Source organism: Piliocolobus tephrosceles, chromosome 16 (assembly GCF_002776525.5).
Source record: "Piliocolobus tephrosceles isolate RC106 chromosome 16, ASM277652v3, whole genome shotgun sequence".
Classification (NCBI taxonomy): domain Eukaryota; kingdom Metazoa; phylum Chordata; class Mammalia; order Primates; family Cercopithecidae; genus Piliocolobus; species Piliocolobus tephrosceles.
This window is the reverse complement of record NC_045449.1, coordinates 68,640,629-68,656,098: the sequence shown is the minus strand read 5'-3', so window position 1 is coordinate 68,656,098 and position 15,470 is coordinate 68,640,629. Positions and strand designations below refer to the sequence as shown.

At 48.1% G+C, this 15,470-nt stretch overlaps 2 protein-coding genes across 3 annotated transcripts in view; one reads left to right on the top strand and one right to left on the bottom strand.

The window, feature by feature from the left end:
* The window catches only part of KCTD2 (potassium channel tetramerization domain containing 2), a 20,063-nt gene extending 11,925 nt beyond the window's left edge, over positions 1–8,138 (bottom strand). Inside the window, exons 1-3 of the mRNA XM_023211858.3 lie at positions 7,654–8,138; positions 5,917–6,025; positions 2,067–2,158 (exon numbers count right to left, since the gene is read on the bottom strand). Of these exons, the coding sequence (XP_023067626.1) occupies positions 2,067–2,158; positions 5,917–6,025; positions 7,654–7,992 (540 nt within the window). The 5' untranslated portion in view covers positions 7,993–8,138. The remainder of the gene's footprint in view (positions 1–2,066; positions 2,159–5,916; positions 6,026–7,653) is intronic.
* ATP5PD (ATP synthase peripheral stalk subunit d) lies at positions 7,991–14,034 on the top strand. Of its 2 annotated transcripts, none has more exons than XM_023211859.1 (6): positions 7,991–8,321; positions 11,935–12,065; positions 12,314–12,410; positions 12,749–12,820; positions 13,646–13,708; positions 13,832–14,034. In XM_023211859.1, exons 2-6 carry the CDS (start codon positions 11,944–11,946, stop codon positions 13,961–13,963), a joined length of 486 nt encoding a protein of 161 aa, XP_023067627.1. In that variant the 5' UTR covers positions 7,991–8,321; positions 11,935–11,943; the 3' UTR covers positions 13,964–14,034. The 2 variants fall into 2 exon arrangements, with proteins under 2 accessions (XP_023067627.1, XP_023067629.1); XM_023211861.2 differs by having other exon boundaries at positions 8,284–8,321; positions 11,944–12,065.
* Positions 14,035–15,470: the final 1,436 nt, after the last annotated feature.

Here is a 15,470-nt window from a genome sequence, read left to right as displayed (position 1 = left end):
AATTTTTTTGTATTTTTAGTAGAGACAGGGTTTCACTGTGTTAGCCAGGATGGTCTCGATCTTCTGACCTCGTGATCCGCCCATCCTGGCCTCCCAAAGTGTTGGGATTACAGGTGTGAGCCACCGTGCCCGGCCAACTTCAAGCTTCTTGAGGGCAAGGACTTTCAATTACTTACAAGATCCCAAGGGTCAAATAGAAGCTATTATGGCCATTCAAACACATGACAAACATATGACGAATGGCAGGATGTGAAATAGATGTGCCCTAACATCTTTCTTTCTTCTAACTAGGTGGGCAAATTCCCTTTCACTCTTGTTACTATATCTGAGTTAATATGAGAATCAAGGCCAGGTGCAGTAGCTCACACCTGTAATTCCAGAACTTTGGGAGGATGAGGTGGGCTGATTGCTTGAGTTCAGGAGTTTGAGACCAGCCTGGCCAACAAGGCTTGTTTCTACCCAAAACATAAAAAAAAAATAGCCAGGTGTGGTGGCTTGCACCTATAGTCCCAGCTACTCGGGAGGCTGAGGTAGGAATATTACCTGAGCCTGGGAAGTCAAGGCTGTAGTGAGCTTTGATCACTGTACTCCAACCTGAGCAACGAAGGTGAGATCTTGTCCCCCCCTACCCACCATCATAAAGAGCAGCTTGGGGGCCGGGCACAGTGGCTCAAGCCTGTAATCCCAACACTTTGGGAGGCCGAAACGGGTGGATCACGAGGTCAGGAGATCGAGACCATCCTGGCTAACACGGTGAAACCCCGTCTCTACTAAAAAAAAATACAAAAAACTAGCCGGGCGACGTGGCAGGTGCCTGTAGTCCCAGCTACTCGGAAGGCTGAGGCAGGAGAATGGCGTGAACCTGGGAGGCGGAGCTTGCAGTGAGCTGAGATCCGGCCACTGCACTCCAGCCTGGGCCACAGAGCGAGACTCCGTCTCAAAACAAAAAACAAACAAAAAAAAGAGCAGCTTGATATCATGTTCTTAGAAGCATGGTTCAGGCTGGGCGCAGTGGCTCACTCCTGTAATCCCAGCACTTCAAGAGGCCGAGGTGGGTGTATCATGAGGTCAGGAGATCAACACCATCCTAACACGGTGAAACCCTGTCTCTACTAAAAACGCAAAAAAATGACCCCCGGCATGGTGGCAGGAGCCTGTAGTCCCAGCTACTCAGGAGGCTGAAGCAGAATGGTGTGAACCCAGGAGGCGGAGCTTGCAGTGAGCCAAGACTGCCCCCCGGTGGACAGAGTGAGACTCCGTCTCAAACAAAACAAAACAAAACAAAACAAAACAAAACAAAACAAAACAAAACAAAACACCATGGTTCACAAGCAACTGCTAAAGCCTACCCCATGAGACTGGTTTCAAGTGGCTCACAGGAGCTGTATGTGACTCAATCACATGCTAAAGGCTCATATCCATAAAGGGCGGCCAAGCCGGGCACGGTGGCTCAAGCCTGTAATCCCAGGCGGATCACCTGAGGTCAGGAGTTCCAGATCAGCCCAACCAACATGGTGAAATCCCGTCTCTACTAAAAAAAAAAAAAAAAAAATACAAAAATTGGCCGCACATGGTGGCCGGCGTCTGTAATCTCAGCTACACGAAAGGCTGAGGCAGGAGAATTGCTTGAACCTGGGAGGTGGAAGTTGCAGTGAGCCGAGATCGCACCACTGCACTCCAGCCTGGGAGACAAAGTGAGACTCCGTCTCAAAAAAAAAAAAAAAGCAGCTAACAGGTGGAATCAAGACCTCTATGGTCTTTAGAAGGGAGACATACTCGGGCTGAGAGAACAGGTTTTGGATCTAAAGTGCCCTGGGCGCCTCCTCCTGCCATGGGTGAGCAGCAACAATCTTCTCATTCTATTGGGACATAAGCCTATTCTGTTTTCTTTGTGGTTTCTTCTTGTTTTCTCCTGTGCAGTATTGCTGAGCGTGCATTCCCTGCGCTGCAAACGGTGTTCCACACAGACCTCCAGCTCTAAGGGGAAAGGCATCCTTTTCAAATCACAGACCGACCAACAGAGGCCCACTTGAGACATCCCTCCTTAACAGTTCCAAACACATTACTTGTGACGTTCTGTTCTCATTGTCCCGTATCCTTTCCTTAACCAGCCGCACAAGTGACGCGATGTTGTAAAACTCCGCTTCCTCCAGCACACCTGGAACAAGGACCAAACTGCAGTCAGATAGGTGCGAGAGTTTGCCAGAAAAACACCAAGGAGAGGCTGAAGGTTACATGCTTGCTAAAAACTGCTTATTTTTCTATTTATTTATTTTTTGAGATGGAGTATTACTCTGTCGCCCAGGCTGGAGTTCAGTGGTGCGTCTTGGCTCATAGCAACCTCCATCTCCTGGGTTCAAACAGTTCTCTTGCCTCAGTCTCCCGAGTAGCTGGGACTACAGGCATGCACCACCACGCCCGGCTAATGTTTGTATTTTTTTCCCCCCCGCCAGAGACAGAGTTTCACTCTCGTTGCCCAGGTTGGAGTGCAATGGCATGATCTTGGCTCACTGCAACCTCCATCTGCTGGGGTCAAGCGATTCTCCTGCCTCAGCCTCCCGAGTAGCTGGGATTACAGGCACCTGCCACCACGTCAGGCTAATTTTTTGTATTTTTAGTAGAGATAGGATTTCATCATGTTGGCCAGGCTGGTCTTGAACTCCTGACCTCAGGTGATCCATCTGCCTCGGCCTCCCAAAGTGCTGGGATTACAGGCATGAGCCACCGTGCCTGGCCAATTTTTTTATTTTTAGGAGAAACGGGGTTTTGCCATGTTGGCCAGGCTGGTCTCGAACTCCTGACCTCAAGTGACCTGACCACCTTGGCCTTCTAAGTGTTGGGATTACAGGCATGAGCCACAGATCCCGGCCTAAAAACTGCATTATTTAAATGCAAATCTAATCTCTCTCCTTCTGCTAGGAAATATCTCTTTGCTATTTTTGGTAAACCCATGACCTTTTCTCCAACATAAATTAATCAAACGCCAGGGTATGTTCTGCTCACTCCATTTCAACCCTCCTTTCCCTACCTGGCACCTGCCCATTAGCTGTAGGACACTTTTCCCATATGTCACCTAGTTCCTGGAACTAGTCACATTGACACCTCCTGAAGTTGATATTTTTGTCCAGTTTGCCCTCAAAAGGACTGGGGGTGGGGGGTGGAAGTGCACGTACAAATTTATGTGGGCCAAAATTAATAGGATGCTAATCATTTAAACAATATAAAAGGCAACAACTGAAAGACTTGCATGCTAAATGAACTCAAAGACCTTAGGACAACTATGAGATGTGTGATCCTATAGGAACAAATTTGCTATAAAGGCCATGATTAGGATAATTGACAAAACTGCAATATAAGCTGTAGAGAAAAGCATCAATATTAAAATTCCTGAGTTTGATAACTGTACTGTCTGTGGTTACATAAGAGAATATCCTTGCTCCTGGGAAATATATACAAATATTAAGGGGTGAAATCTGCAATCTATTCTCAAATAGTTCAGAAATAAGAACTGTGGTGGGAGAGGCAAGAGGATGGGGATAGGTAAGGGGTCAGAGAGAATGAAGGACAATGCAAATATGATTAAAAAAAAAAACCGGTTGAGTGCAGTGGCTCACATCTGTAATCCTAGCACTTTGGGAGGGCAAGGTGGGTGGATCACGAGGTCAGGAGTTTGAGACCAGCCTGACCAACATGGTGAAACCCCGTCTCTATTAAAAATAAAAAAATTAGCCAGGCATGGTGGTGTGCACCTGTAATCCCAGCTACTCGGGAGGCTGAGGCAGGAAAATCACTTGAACTCAGGAGGTAGACGTTGCAGTGAGCTGAGATTGTGCCACTGCGCTCCTGCCTGGGCAACAGAGGGAGACTCCGTCTGGAAGAAAAAAAAAAAAGGCCAGGTGCAGTGACTCACACCTGTAATCCCAGCACTTTGGGAGGCCAAGGCGGGTGGATCACGAGGTCAGGAGTTTGAGACCATCCTGGCTAACACGGTGAAATCCCGTCTCTACTAAAAAATACAAAAAATTGGCCGGGCAAGGTAGCTCAAGCCTGTAATCCCAGCACTTTGGGAGGCCAAGACAGGCGGATCATGAGGTCAAAAGATCGAGACCATCCTGGCTAACACGGTGAAACCCCGTCTCTACTAAAAAAACAAAAAAATACAAAAAACTAGCCGGGCAAGGTGGCGGCCGCCTGTAGTCCCAGCTACTCGGGAGGCTGAGGCAGGAGAATGGCGTGAACCCGGGAGGCGGAACCTGCAGTGAGCCAAGATTGCACCAGTGCACTTCAGCCTGAGTGACAGAGCGAGACTCCGTCTCAAAAAAAAAAAAAAAAGAAAAATCTCATGTACCCCATACCCCATAAATATATACACCTACTATGCACCCACAAAAATTAGAAAAAGAAATAAGACTACCCGTGAGTTGATAATTGTTGAAGCTGGATAGTGGATGCATGGAATTCGCTGTACTATTCCCACTAGTTGTTTTTTTTTTTTTTTTTTTTTTTTTTTTTTTTTGAGGCGGAGTCTGGCTCTGTCGCCCGGACTGGAGTGCAGTGGCCGGATCTCGGCTCACTGCAAGCTCCGCCTCCCGGGTTTACGCCATTCTCCTGCTTCAGCCTCCCGAGTAGCTGGGACTACAGGCGCCCGCCACCTCGCCCGGCTAGTTTTTGTATTTTTAGTAGAGACGGGGTTTCACCGTGTTAGCCAGGATGGTCTCGATCTCCTGACCTCGTGATCCACCCGTCTCGGCCTCCCAAAGTGCTGGGATTACAGGCTTGAGCCACCGCGCCCGGCCTTATTCCCACTAGTTTTGTATGTATTTGAAATATTGTTTAAAAGGGGACATTTAAAAAAAGAGAGAGCAATTCCTCTTTCTACTGGCTGAAACAGAGTTGTTTTGTAGTCACTTCATTAACTAGTGCAACCATTACAAGCTTTCTTACTCAGAGCCAAAGCTCCCAGATCAGGGTGCCCTGGATTTAGGGACAGTCCCCTTTACAACCAAATGCCTTTAGTGGGACCACGCCAAGCCTTGTAGAAAGTGGACTAGCCCCACTTACAGTCCCAATGCCCTACAAACCAAAAAGATGAGGCAAGTGATGATACACCTGACAATGAACTAGAGAATGAATTAGGTCAGTTGCAAACATTTACAGGGTAGCATGAGGCCAGAGTCTTAAAATAAATGAGGCCAAGCCTTTATTATTTTTGTACTACTGCGAGTTCAAACCAAAATTAAAACTATAAATAACTGAATGTCAGAGATGTCTTGCTTCTTCAGACTACAGACACTCACTGCACACAAATAAATGTAAAAAAAGGATCGTGATGGCCGGGCGCGGTGGCTCACGCCTGAAATCCCAGCACTTTGGGAGGCCGAGGTGGGCGGATCACAAGCTCAGGAGATAGAGACCATCCTGGCTAACACGGTGAAACCCTGCCTCTACTAAAAATATAAAAACTAGCTGGGCATGGTGGTGGGCACTTGTAGTCCCAGCTACTTGGGAGGCTGAGGCGGGAGAATGGCCATGAGCCGGGAGGCGGAGGTTGCAGTGAGCCGAGATTGCACCACTGCATTCCAGCCTCGACAGAGCGAGACTCCATCTCAAAAAAAAAGAAAAAAGAAAAAAAAAGGATCATGACAATTCTGGAGATTTGGGAAGAACTCCTGAAGTTATCTGCAAAGCTGAGCTACCTATCTTCCTTCTCACCCAGGAAGCTGAACAAAGCCTAAGGAGGCTTCCTTAATCATGACTCCCTCAGACAAGACTGGTAGTTTCTGCTCAGTTTCATAAACTTGGAACTATACCTACACATGAGTTTGATGAAAATCTCAAACAAAATTTAAATCTGTAAAACAATTTTAAAGATTCTACTTGCATTTTGAAAATCCCCAATGCACACAGTGCTCTTACCTTCTTCTGCCAACTCCTTAGTAATGATGAGTTTCCCATGGCGGAGGTAGTTTAGGATAGGACCAAAGTAGGTGGGGTCCCTGTCAATCAGATATGCCCCTGTCTCATCCTGCCAACCAAACACAAGGGTATCATTGTGGAGTTTTGAGTATTTTAAACAAAGGCAGGGCAGGGTTTCACCATCTTTGTCAGTGCCCCAAGACAAGAATCCATTTCATCAGCTAAAAAAGACTTTAGTGATGGCAAGTTTTGCTATACATTTGCTTATCACAAACTACTGGTAAGAAAGCTAGCTTTATGTGTCTTGTACATTAAGATCATCTTAGGTAGGGTGTTACAGACAAACAGTCATACTCATTTAAGTGTTTACTTACTGGCTGGGATTCGAAATCTTTGGCTGGACAATAATTACAGTGACAAACATTCTTCTGTAGGGTGTTTGTTATTAAGAAAGGGAGAAAATGCCATAGCTGAGTAACTGAAATATTTGCTTGAGATGGACATTCTGACTTTTCCACTGCCTCTGAACTGCATTCCTAATTCCAAGAAAACCTCTGTGTAGTTGGCAATGCTGCTGAGCTCAAGGCCAACATCAGTGGGAGTCTGCACTGCCAGCTGTAATCTCACACACCCCAGCTCTGTGCCCAGAGGAAGCTTGGTACTGCCAGGACTTGGCTCTGAGCAGCTTTAATCCTACTCATCTTTACAGTAAAAGGAACAAGAAGAAACTGGCTTCTATTACCACAAGGAGGATATAGGGTAGATAAAAATAATTCCTTTATAAGCAAAGGTTTTGAAATCTCTTTAAAGTTAGGGCAGGATAGGTTTCCATCAATCTGAGATTTCTTAGAGGAGAGGAATAAACGAAAACAAATGTTTACGCAACTCCAGCTCTGTTTTGAGGTGACCAGCTGAGTGTTATACGGCATATAAGATGGTGTGAGTTATGGTCAGTGCTTTAAGTAGCGAACTTAAAGGTGAACACGTAAAGTTAAAAATAAATTGACACAGTTCAAACTAGAAATGGTTGAAGGGTCTTGTCACCTCTCAACCCTTTGGTTAGCAGCCATGCATCCTGCCTAAAATTTTCCCGGGAAAATTTTCATTTTCCTTCTGTCTTAGCCTAGATTTGCAGCGGCAAACGGTAAAGTCTTTCCAAAAAACGCATTTGATCTAAATATGGACCTAAACCAGTGACTGTTACCAGATAAAAGTTCTGCGACCAGGACTATAGGAAAGCAGTGTGATATCACAAGAAGCGCTTCCTGCAGCTGTTGAAGCCCAACTTGGCAGAGGGGTCCGAGAGGGAGACTGAGAAAGCTACAAGGATGCCTGAGCTCACCCTGACCCAGTTCTGGATGCACTGGCACCGGCAGTGGGGGGCTGAAGAGGAGCCAGGGAAAACTCATGCATATCTCAGTGGGATGTCAGGGGTAGAGAATATGGAGAAGGGGTGTGGAGTGCGTTCTCGTGGGTGCGGGTGGGCGCAGTGTGGGAAGGAGTCTCGGAGAACGAAGGGCGGGGTCGGGGAGAAAGTCGGAGTATGCCTCAGCATGAGAGAAGGGGAGAGGGAGGTCCCTCTGAGGCCCCTGCGGGTAGTGTGGGAAGCAGGGGGAGGATGGGGGCCCGGCCTGAGGGGGCCTGCCTGTGAGGAGCGTTTCTCAGGACTCTGGGGACTGATCTAGGAGAAACCAGGGGGTCCGAAGGCCCGGGGGCGCGCCCGAGGGCGGGGCACACCTTGTCTGAGTCCAGCTCCGGGTCCTCCTGGCAGCAGAGGCGGCAGAGGAATGACTTGGGCTCGCGGCCTAAGGTCTGTCTGGTGGTCACGAAGTAGGTGCCTCCCACGTTCAGCCTGACCCAGCGGGCCGCGCCGCCGCCCCCTGCCCGCTCGGGTGGTCCGGGACCCGGCTCCAGCGGCTGCGCGATGGCGGCAGCCGGGCGGCCGTGCCCGCGGGACGTGGGGCCAGCCGGGCGTGGACTGGGGGGCCCGCGGACTGGGCCACCCCCGTCGCCCAAACCGCTCCCGCCGCCCCCTCCTAGCCCGGCCATCGCCGGGTCCAGCTGTAGTTCCGCCATCTTGGGCTGCCGCCGCCGCCGCCGCTACTGCCCGCGCGCAGCCGGGCCGGCCCATTTCTCGGCAGGGAGAGCCGGGCCGGCCCATCGGCGGGGGTGGGGCAGAGGGGAGAGGGATGGGAGCGTCCCCAACCAGCGCCCGGGGACCCGCGCGGCGGAGGCGCTGTGCCCGCCCCCGGGGCTAGACTTCCGGAACCAGCCCTCATCTCTATTGGCTAGTCTGCGAAGCAAGGCCCACCCCCTTGGCTTTGGGGTTGGCTGAGGAAAGATCTTCCGGTGACCCACTTCCGTTATTTGCTGCGGTGGACCGTGGGCAGCCGGGGTCGGTGAAGGTGAGTGGGGCTCGGGGCGTTAGATCCAATACTCGGAGGGCTCCTCTGCTCTGCCCTCTCTAGACTTCACGCCGACCCTTGTCACGCCCCCGTCAAGAACGCCGGGCCCTCGGCTTGCCCTGCTGGCAGCGTGTTCCTTGTGTAGCTGCCGCTCCTCGCCCTGCGATCCCTTCCTCAGCCCTCCTGGGCGCGCGGGGTCAAGGGGGCCCGGCTGTGTCCTGGGCGCCGCTGATTTAGGCGCTGCCACAAGCCGTGTCTCGTGCAGTCCGCTCCCAGCGCGGCAGACTTAAATAGTTTGGTGGGGGGACTGGGAAAACGTTACGCAGACAGTGTTCACTTGCTGAGGGCCGCTCAGCTGGCTGGGGGGCTGCGCCCTTCCCCTCCCTCTGGCTGCTTCCAGGATTCGAACGTGTAGAGCGTTCAGGGCTCCTCAGGTGCGGAGTTCAGTTACTCATTCAAGAAAGATTTATTGAGCACCTTCTATGCTCATGAGCTGTTCTAGGCGCTGGGGATTAAGCAATAGATTTTTTTTTTTTTTTTTTTTTTTTTTTTTATTTTTTTGAGACGGAGTCTCGCTCTGCCGCCCAGGCTGGAGTGCTGTGGCCGGGATCTCTGCTCACTGCAAGCTCCACCTCCCGGGTTCACGCCATTCTCCTGCCTCAGCCTCCCGAGTAGCTGGGACTACAGGCGCCGCCACCTCGCCTTGCTAGTTTTTTGTATTTTTTAGTAGAGACGGGGTTTTACCGTATTAGCCAGGATGGTCTCGATTTCCTGACCTCGTGATCCGCCCGTCTCGGCCTCCCAAAGTGCTGGGATTACAGGCTTGAGCCACCGCGCCCAGCCAAGCAATAGATTTTTAAGAATTAAAAAAAAATTTCTCCCGGCGCGGTGGCTCACGCCTGTAATCCCAGCACTTTGAGGCCAAGGCGGGCGAATCGCGAGGTCAGGAGTTCGAGACCAGCCAGGCCAACATGGTGAACCCCCCCCCCCCCACCACTAAAAATACAAAAAAATTAGCTGGGCCTGGTGGAAGGCGCCTGTAATCCCAGCTACTCTGGAGGCTGAGGCAGGAGAATCGCTGGAACCTGGGAGGCGGAGGTTGCAGAGAGCCAAGACCACACCACTGCACCCCAGCCCAGGGGACAGTGCGAGACTCCGTCTCACAAAAAAATATATATATATATATTATTTGTGGCTTCTCCTTTCTACCTTTCTACCGGTACTTAGGAAAGTCTGTAAGGGTGCTTGATTCCCTAGTAACTTTAAAGTCACATACCAATTGCCTTAACACCTCCCCTCCACAACAGGAAACAAGTTGTCCTGAGAAAGAAAGAAAGGAGGCTGGGCGCGGTGGCTCAAGCCTGTAATCCCAGCACTTTGGGAGGCCGAGACGGGCGGATCACGAGGTCAGGAGATCGAGACCATCCTGGCTAACACGGTGAAACCCCGTCTCTACTAAAAAAAAATACAAAAAACTAGCCGGGTGAGGTGGCGGGCGCCTGTAGTCCCAGCTACTTGGGAGGCTGAGGCAGGAGAATGGCCTAAACCCCGGAGGCAGAGCTTGCAGTGAGCAGAGATCCCGGCCACTGCACTCCAGCCTGGGCGACAGAGCGAGACTCCGTCTCAAAAAAAAAAAAAAAAAAGAAAGAAAGAAAGAAAGGAAAGACGGGACAGGTGTTTGACAACTTTCTTGAAGATCCTAAGATTGCTTCAGCCTCCCTTGTATTCCACTCCAAGCTTATAGAGATCTTTGACTTTGTAGTCTTTTAATATCTGACCCTGATCTTAAGGAGGACTATTTTCCTATATTCTGCCTTTTTTCTTTTTTTTTTTAAGTGGCTGTAGTCATTTTCCATATTTTTCTCACATTTTCACATGTATTGAATACCTCTTAAAATGCAGGCCTGGGCGCGGTGGCTCATGCTTTTGTAATCCCAGCACTTTACAAGGCTTAGGCGGGTGGATCACCTGAGGTCAGGAGTTTCAGACCGGCCTGGCCAACATGGAGAAACCCTATCTCTACTAAAAATACAAAAATTAGCTGAGTGTGATGATGGGTGCCTATAATCCCAGCTACTCGGGAGGCTGAGGCAGGAGAATTGCTTGAGCCTGGGAGGTGGAGGTTGCATTGAGCCGAGATGATGCCACTGCACTCCAGCCTGGGGGACAGAGTGAAACTCCATCCCCCCCAAAAAAAGTGCAGAACGTGTGCTGGTGCTGCTAGGGTATAATCCGACCTGAATTCAAGAACGTACAGGTGTATTACCAATCTAGTTGGAAGGGGATAGAGAGCCCCTTTAAGTTTGTGTAAAACTGTGGAGCAAGTTGATGTGCACAATTTCATGTGATACTTTTAACAGCCCTTGGGCAAGCAGGACTGATAATGCCCATTTTACACATAAGTAAATTGTAGCCTAGGAGTGCTCTATGTAAGGCTTGTTGAAACTTAGGTATGTGTCAGTTTCTGTCTACTGGAGAATCAGTGAATAAAACAATCTGGGTGGAAATGTCCTACTAACTTTTATGCAACCTGAGTGTTATTTTTAGTAGTATTCCCAGAGGTACATGGAGGCGATAAAGAGAGCTGGGCCTTTTTTTTTTTTTGAGACAGAGTCTCACTCTGTCTTCCAGGCTGGAGTGCAATGGTGCTATCTCAGCTCACTGCAGCCTCCGCTGCCCAGGTTCAAGCGATTGTCCTGTCTCAGCCTCCTGAGTACCTGGGACTACAGGTGCATGCCATCACTCCTGGCTAATTTTTCTATTTTTAGTAGAGACAGGGTTTCACCATATTGATCAGGCTGGTCTTGAACTCCTGACCTCAAGTGATCCGCCCGCCTCAACCTCCCAAAGTGCTAGGGTTACAGACGTGAGCCACTGCGCCCAGCCTAGAGAGCTGGACTTATAAGGCTAAATAGGAGTTGGGAGAGAATGTATTTCTAAGATATGTATTTCTAACATATGTATTTCTAAGATATGTATTCTAAGATTTCTAAGAGAATGTATTTCAAAGTTTGCACACTTTGAATTTGAAAAGTCACACTGTCTTTTTCTTTTCTTTTTGAGACGGAGTCTTGCTCTGTCGTCCAGGGTGGGGTGCACTGGTGCGATTCAGCTCACGACAACCTCTGCCTCCTGGGTTCAAGTGATTCTTGTGCCTCAGCCTCCAGAGTAGCTGGGATTACAGGCGTGGGCCACCACAGCTGGCTAATTGTATTTTTAGTAGAGATGGTGTTTTGCCATGTTGGCCATGGTGGTCTTGAACGCCTGACCTCAGGTGATCCAACTGTCTTGGCCTCCCAAAGTGCTGGGATTACAGGTGTGAGCCACCATGCCTGACCGCACACCTTGAATTACCTTGAATTTGAAAAGTTAACACTGTTTTTTTGTTTTTTGAGATGGAGTCTTGCTGTGTCTCCCAGGCTGGAGTGCAGTGATGTGATCTCAACTCACTGCAACCTCTGCCTCCTGGGTTCAAGTGATTCTTGTGAAGACTTGCATGTTTCTAAGATTTAAAGGATTCTCTCTAAGAGGTCTTATTTTGTTATTTATCATTTTTCCCAACTGAAAATTCACCTCATAAAAAAGCCTTGTTTTTATCTGACTTATTTTTGAGGATCCCAAGATGGCTGGGCGAAAACTTGCTCTAAAAACCATTGACTGGGTAGCTTTTGCGGAGATCATACCCCAGAACCAAAAGGCCATTGCTAGTTCCTTGAAGTCCTGGAATGAGACCCTCACCTCCAGGTCAGTATGTTTCTGAGAGGGAACCCCATACTTGCCACTGAATCTAGAAACAAAACAGTATTAAGGAATTACATATGAATTATTGATGCCTTTCTGACAACATATAAAGAAATCCTGGCATTTTCATGATCCTAGGAGAGGAAAGTGTGGTGACCCTCCAGGCCATAGGAAGAAGGGATAGGAAAATTACCATGTGAATTTTCTACTGCTTATGAACAATGCTAACTTTTGCCTTTCCTTATGGGCAGGTTGGCTGCTTTACCTGAGAATCCACCAGCTATCGACTGGGCTTACTACAAGGCCAATGTGGCCAAGGCTGGCTTGGTGGATGACTTTGAGAAGAAGGTGGGACTTCATACCTCTAAAGCACTGAGCTTGTAACATGCCTGTGGGTGGGGAGCAGGAACAGGGATAACTACATATGCAGCGTGATAGCCAGATCCCTAAGGAAGCTTAGGAAGGATGCCTATGGCCAAAGGCCTTGTGGTCGATTGAACTGTAAATAGGCACAGGAATTTAGGCTCTGTTCATTCAGCAGTACAGTGTAGCCTTAATCTGGGAGCCAGAGGGCTTTCTGATCAGCACAGGAGTTTTGACCTGCTGTTTCTGACCTGGATTAGTAGCTTCCAGCCCTTTGGGCTCCTGGGTGTATTGGCGACAACTCACTGTCCTTGTATTTGTAGTTTAATGCCCTGAAGATTCCTGTGCCAGAGGATAAATATACTGCCCAAGTGGATGCCGAAGAAAAAGAAGATGTAAGTAGTTGAGGCTCTTGCTTATTCTAGAATTCTCTCGATCCTGACTCTCTATTACAGCTAGGTTAAGGAAGAGTGAATTAAATGGAAAATTAAAGAGTTAACAACCATATAAAGGAATGGCTTGTCAATAAATGCAACAGCATGGACAAATTTCAAAATAATTATGCTGAGTGAAAAGCCAACAAGAAAAAGAAGAGTATAGCATATGATTCCATCTTTATAAGACTCTAGAAAATGTAGTTAGTCTACGGTGGCTGCCTGGGGATGGTTGAGAGGGGACTGGTGGTTTCACAGGTGGATACAAATACCAAAACTTATCAAATAGTGTTCTTTAAATATGTGCATTTTCTCATATTTCAGATATACCTCAAAAAAGCTGTTAAAAACAAGGAGTTGGAATTAGAAAAATTATCCAAGTAGTGTTCAAGTACCTAATTATTTGCTTGAAAGCACTGAAGGCCAAACTTTGGAACTCAGTGACTCCAGCAAAGAGAAGTCTGGCTAGGTGCTCAGGTGGCGTGTCCTGACCATTCAGTGGCTGAGCCCTGTGAAAACAGGCATTCTGTAGGTCTTCCGGATGAGGAACTTGCAGAAGCAGCCGGGTGCTGCCATCCTAAGCTGGTTTTCCAGTATGGGCTTCTTTGTGTGTTAGTAAAAGCTGTGGTTTGCCTCTCAGAGTGAGCGCCCCCATGAGGTCAGGGTAACCACGGATTCTCCATAGAGCAATAGGACAGCAGGAGTGGATTGGGACGACTCCTACTTTAGCAGCTGCCAGGGTAGAATGCAGCCTGGTTTCAGAACTGAATTTCTTTCTTCTTAAAGGTGAAATCTTGTGCTGAGTGGGTGTCTCTCTCAAAGGCCAGGATTGTAGAATATGAGAAACAGGTAAGGATGATGGGTAACCGTTGCCTATAGTTTCTTTCATGGCCACCTGGTGGCAGGAACCTGCCTTGGATATTCTGCTTTCCATCTCTGTCTACATTATCTAAACTCATTTCCCCTTTCCAGATGGAGAAGATAAAGAACTTAATTCCATTTGATCAGATGACCATTGAGGACTTGAACGAAGCTTTCCCAGAAACCAAATTAGACAAGAAAAAGTATCCCTATTGGCCTCACCAACCAATCGAGAATTTATAAAACTGAGTCCAGGAGGAAGCTCTGGCCCTTGTATTACACATTCTGGACATTAAAAATAATAATTACACAGTTCTGGGTGTGTTGTCTTCTCTGTGTGTGGTTGAGATAATTAAGCCTCTCTTCTGAGGTGGCCTCACTGGCAGTGGACTTTTTATTTAAACGGAAAGGTGAGCCTAGAGAGGTTTGTTGGGCTGGTTGTCTGACAGGCTATGTACGCGTCACTTACTGAGGCCCCAGGACTGCTGAAATGGCAACAAATAACACTAGGGGCTATGGCAGTGTATTTCACTGTGATGTGGTAAAGAATTGTTACATGCTGATTCTCTTCAACTTCCTCTTAGGTTTCAAACCCCTGGTTCCAAGGGAGTGCTCCTGCTTGTCCATTAGTAAGTCACAAAAACAGCTGGTCCAAATGGCTGGGTGTAACAGCAGGGCTTTACTTTTCTGTGCTTCAGCTTTTGAGCACAAAAGTGGTATTAGAAAAGGAAATTTTGGTCTGGGCGTGGCTCACGCCTGTAATCCCAGCACTTTGGGAGGCCCAGGGGGGTGGATCACCTGAAGTCAGGAGTTCGAGACCAGCCTGGCCAACATGGTGAAACCCCTTCTCTACTAAAAATACAAAAATTTGCTGGGTGTGGTGGGGGTCACCTGTAATCCCAGCTACTTGGGAGGCTGAGGCATCTTAGTCTCAGCTTGAGGCTTGATTGAACCTGGGAGGCAGAGGTTCCCGTGAGCCGAGATTGTGCCATTGCACTCCAGCCTGAGTGACAGAGCGAGACTTTGCCGCTAAAAAAAAGGAAAACTTTTATGCTGCAAAGTTAATTTACAGCTTTTTGCATCTGAACATGGAAAATGATTTTAACTTCATAAAGTTTTAAAATCCCCACTATTTACTATGGTTAGCAGACCTCCTGAGCAATATCGGGAAATAGAGATGGTTTAAAGCAAGGTAGTAGATCATAGAGGAATGCAAGTATTAGAAAAAAAAAGTATGGTGGTAGAAAGGGTTGTCCTTAGAGGACCTGTTATGCCTACCACCTAATTGCTGATTTTAGATTAATTGTTAACTGGCTTGAGACTTTCGTTTTCTCATTTACAAGTATCAGGATTGTAATGAGAATTAAATGAGATAACCGGGGAAGTTTCTAGGTAAGAAAGTAGGCAAAGGCTGACTTGATGTGGCTTAAATCCTGTAGGAAAAGTCTACATAGTCTACGCAGAGGAGACCTGACATTTCTGCCTTTTTTTTTTTTTTTTTTTTTTTGAGACGGAGTCTCGCTCTGTCGCCCAGGCTGGAGTGCAGTGGCCGGATCTCAGCTCACTGCAAGCTCCGCCTCCCGGGTTTATGCCATTCTCCTGCCTCAGCCTCCCGAGTAGCTGGGACTACAGGCGCCCGCCACCTCGCCCGGCTAGTTTTTTGTTTTTTGTTTTTTTTTTTGTATTTTTTAGTAGAGACGGGGTTTCACCATGTTAGCCAGGATGGTCTCGATCTCCTGACCTCATGATC

Excerpts from the sequence above, each read along its gene's own strand:
- ATP5PD (XM_023211859.1), top strand. The coding sequence starts at position 11,944 with ATGGCTGGGCGAAAACTTGCTCTAAAAACCATTGACTGGGTAGCTTTT. Across the intron at positions 12,821-13,645 it reads ATGCCGAAGAAAAAGAAGAT|GTGAAATCTTGTGCTGAGTG; the intron begins GTAAGTAGTTGA and ends TTCTTCTTAAAG. Across the intron at positions 13,709-13,831 it reads TTGTAGAATATGAGAAACAG|ATGGAGAAGATAAAGAACTT; the intron begins GTAAGGATGATG and ends TCCCCTTTCCAG.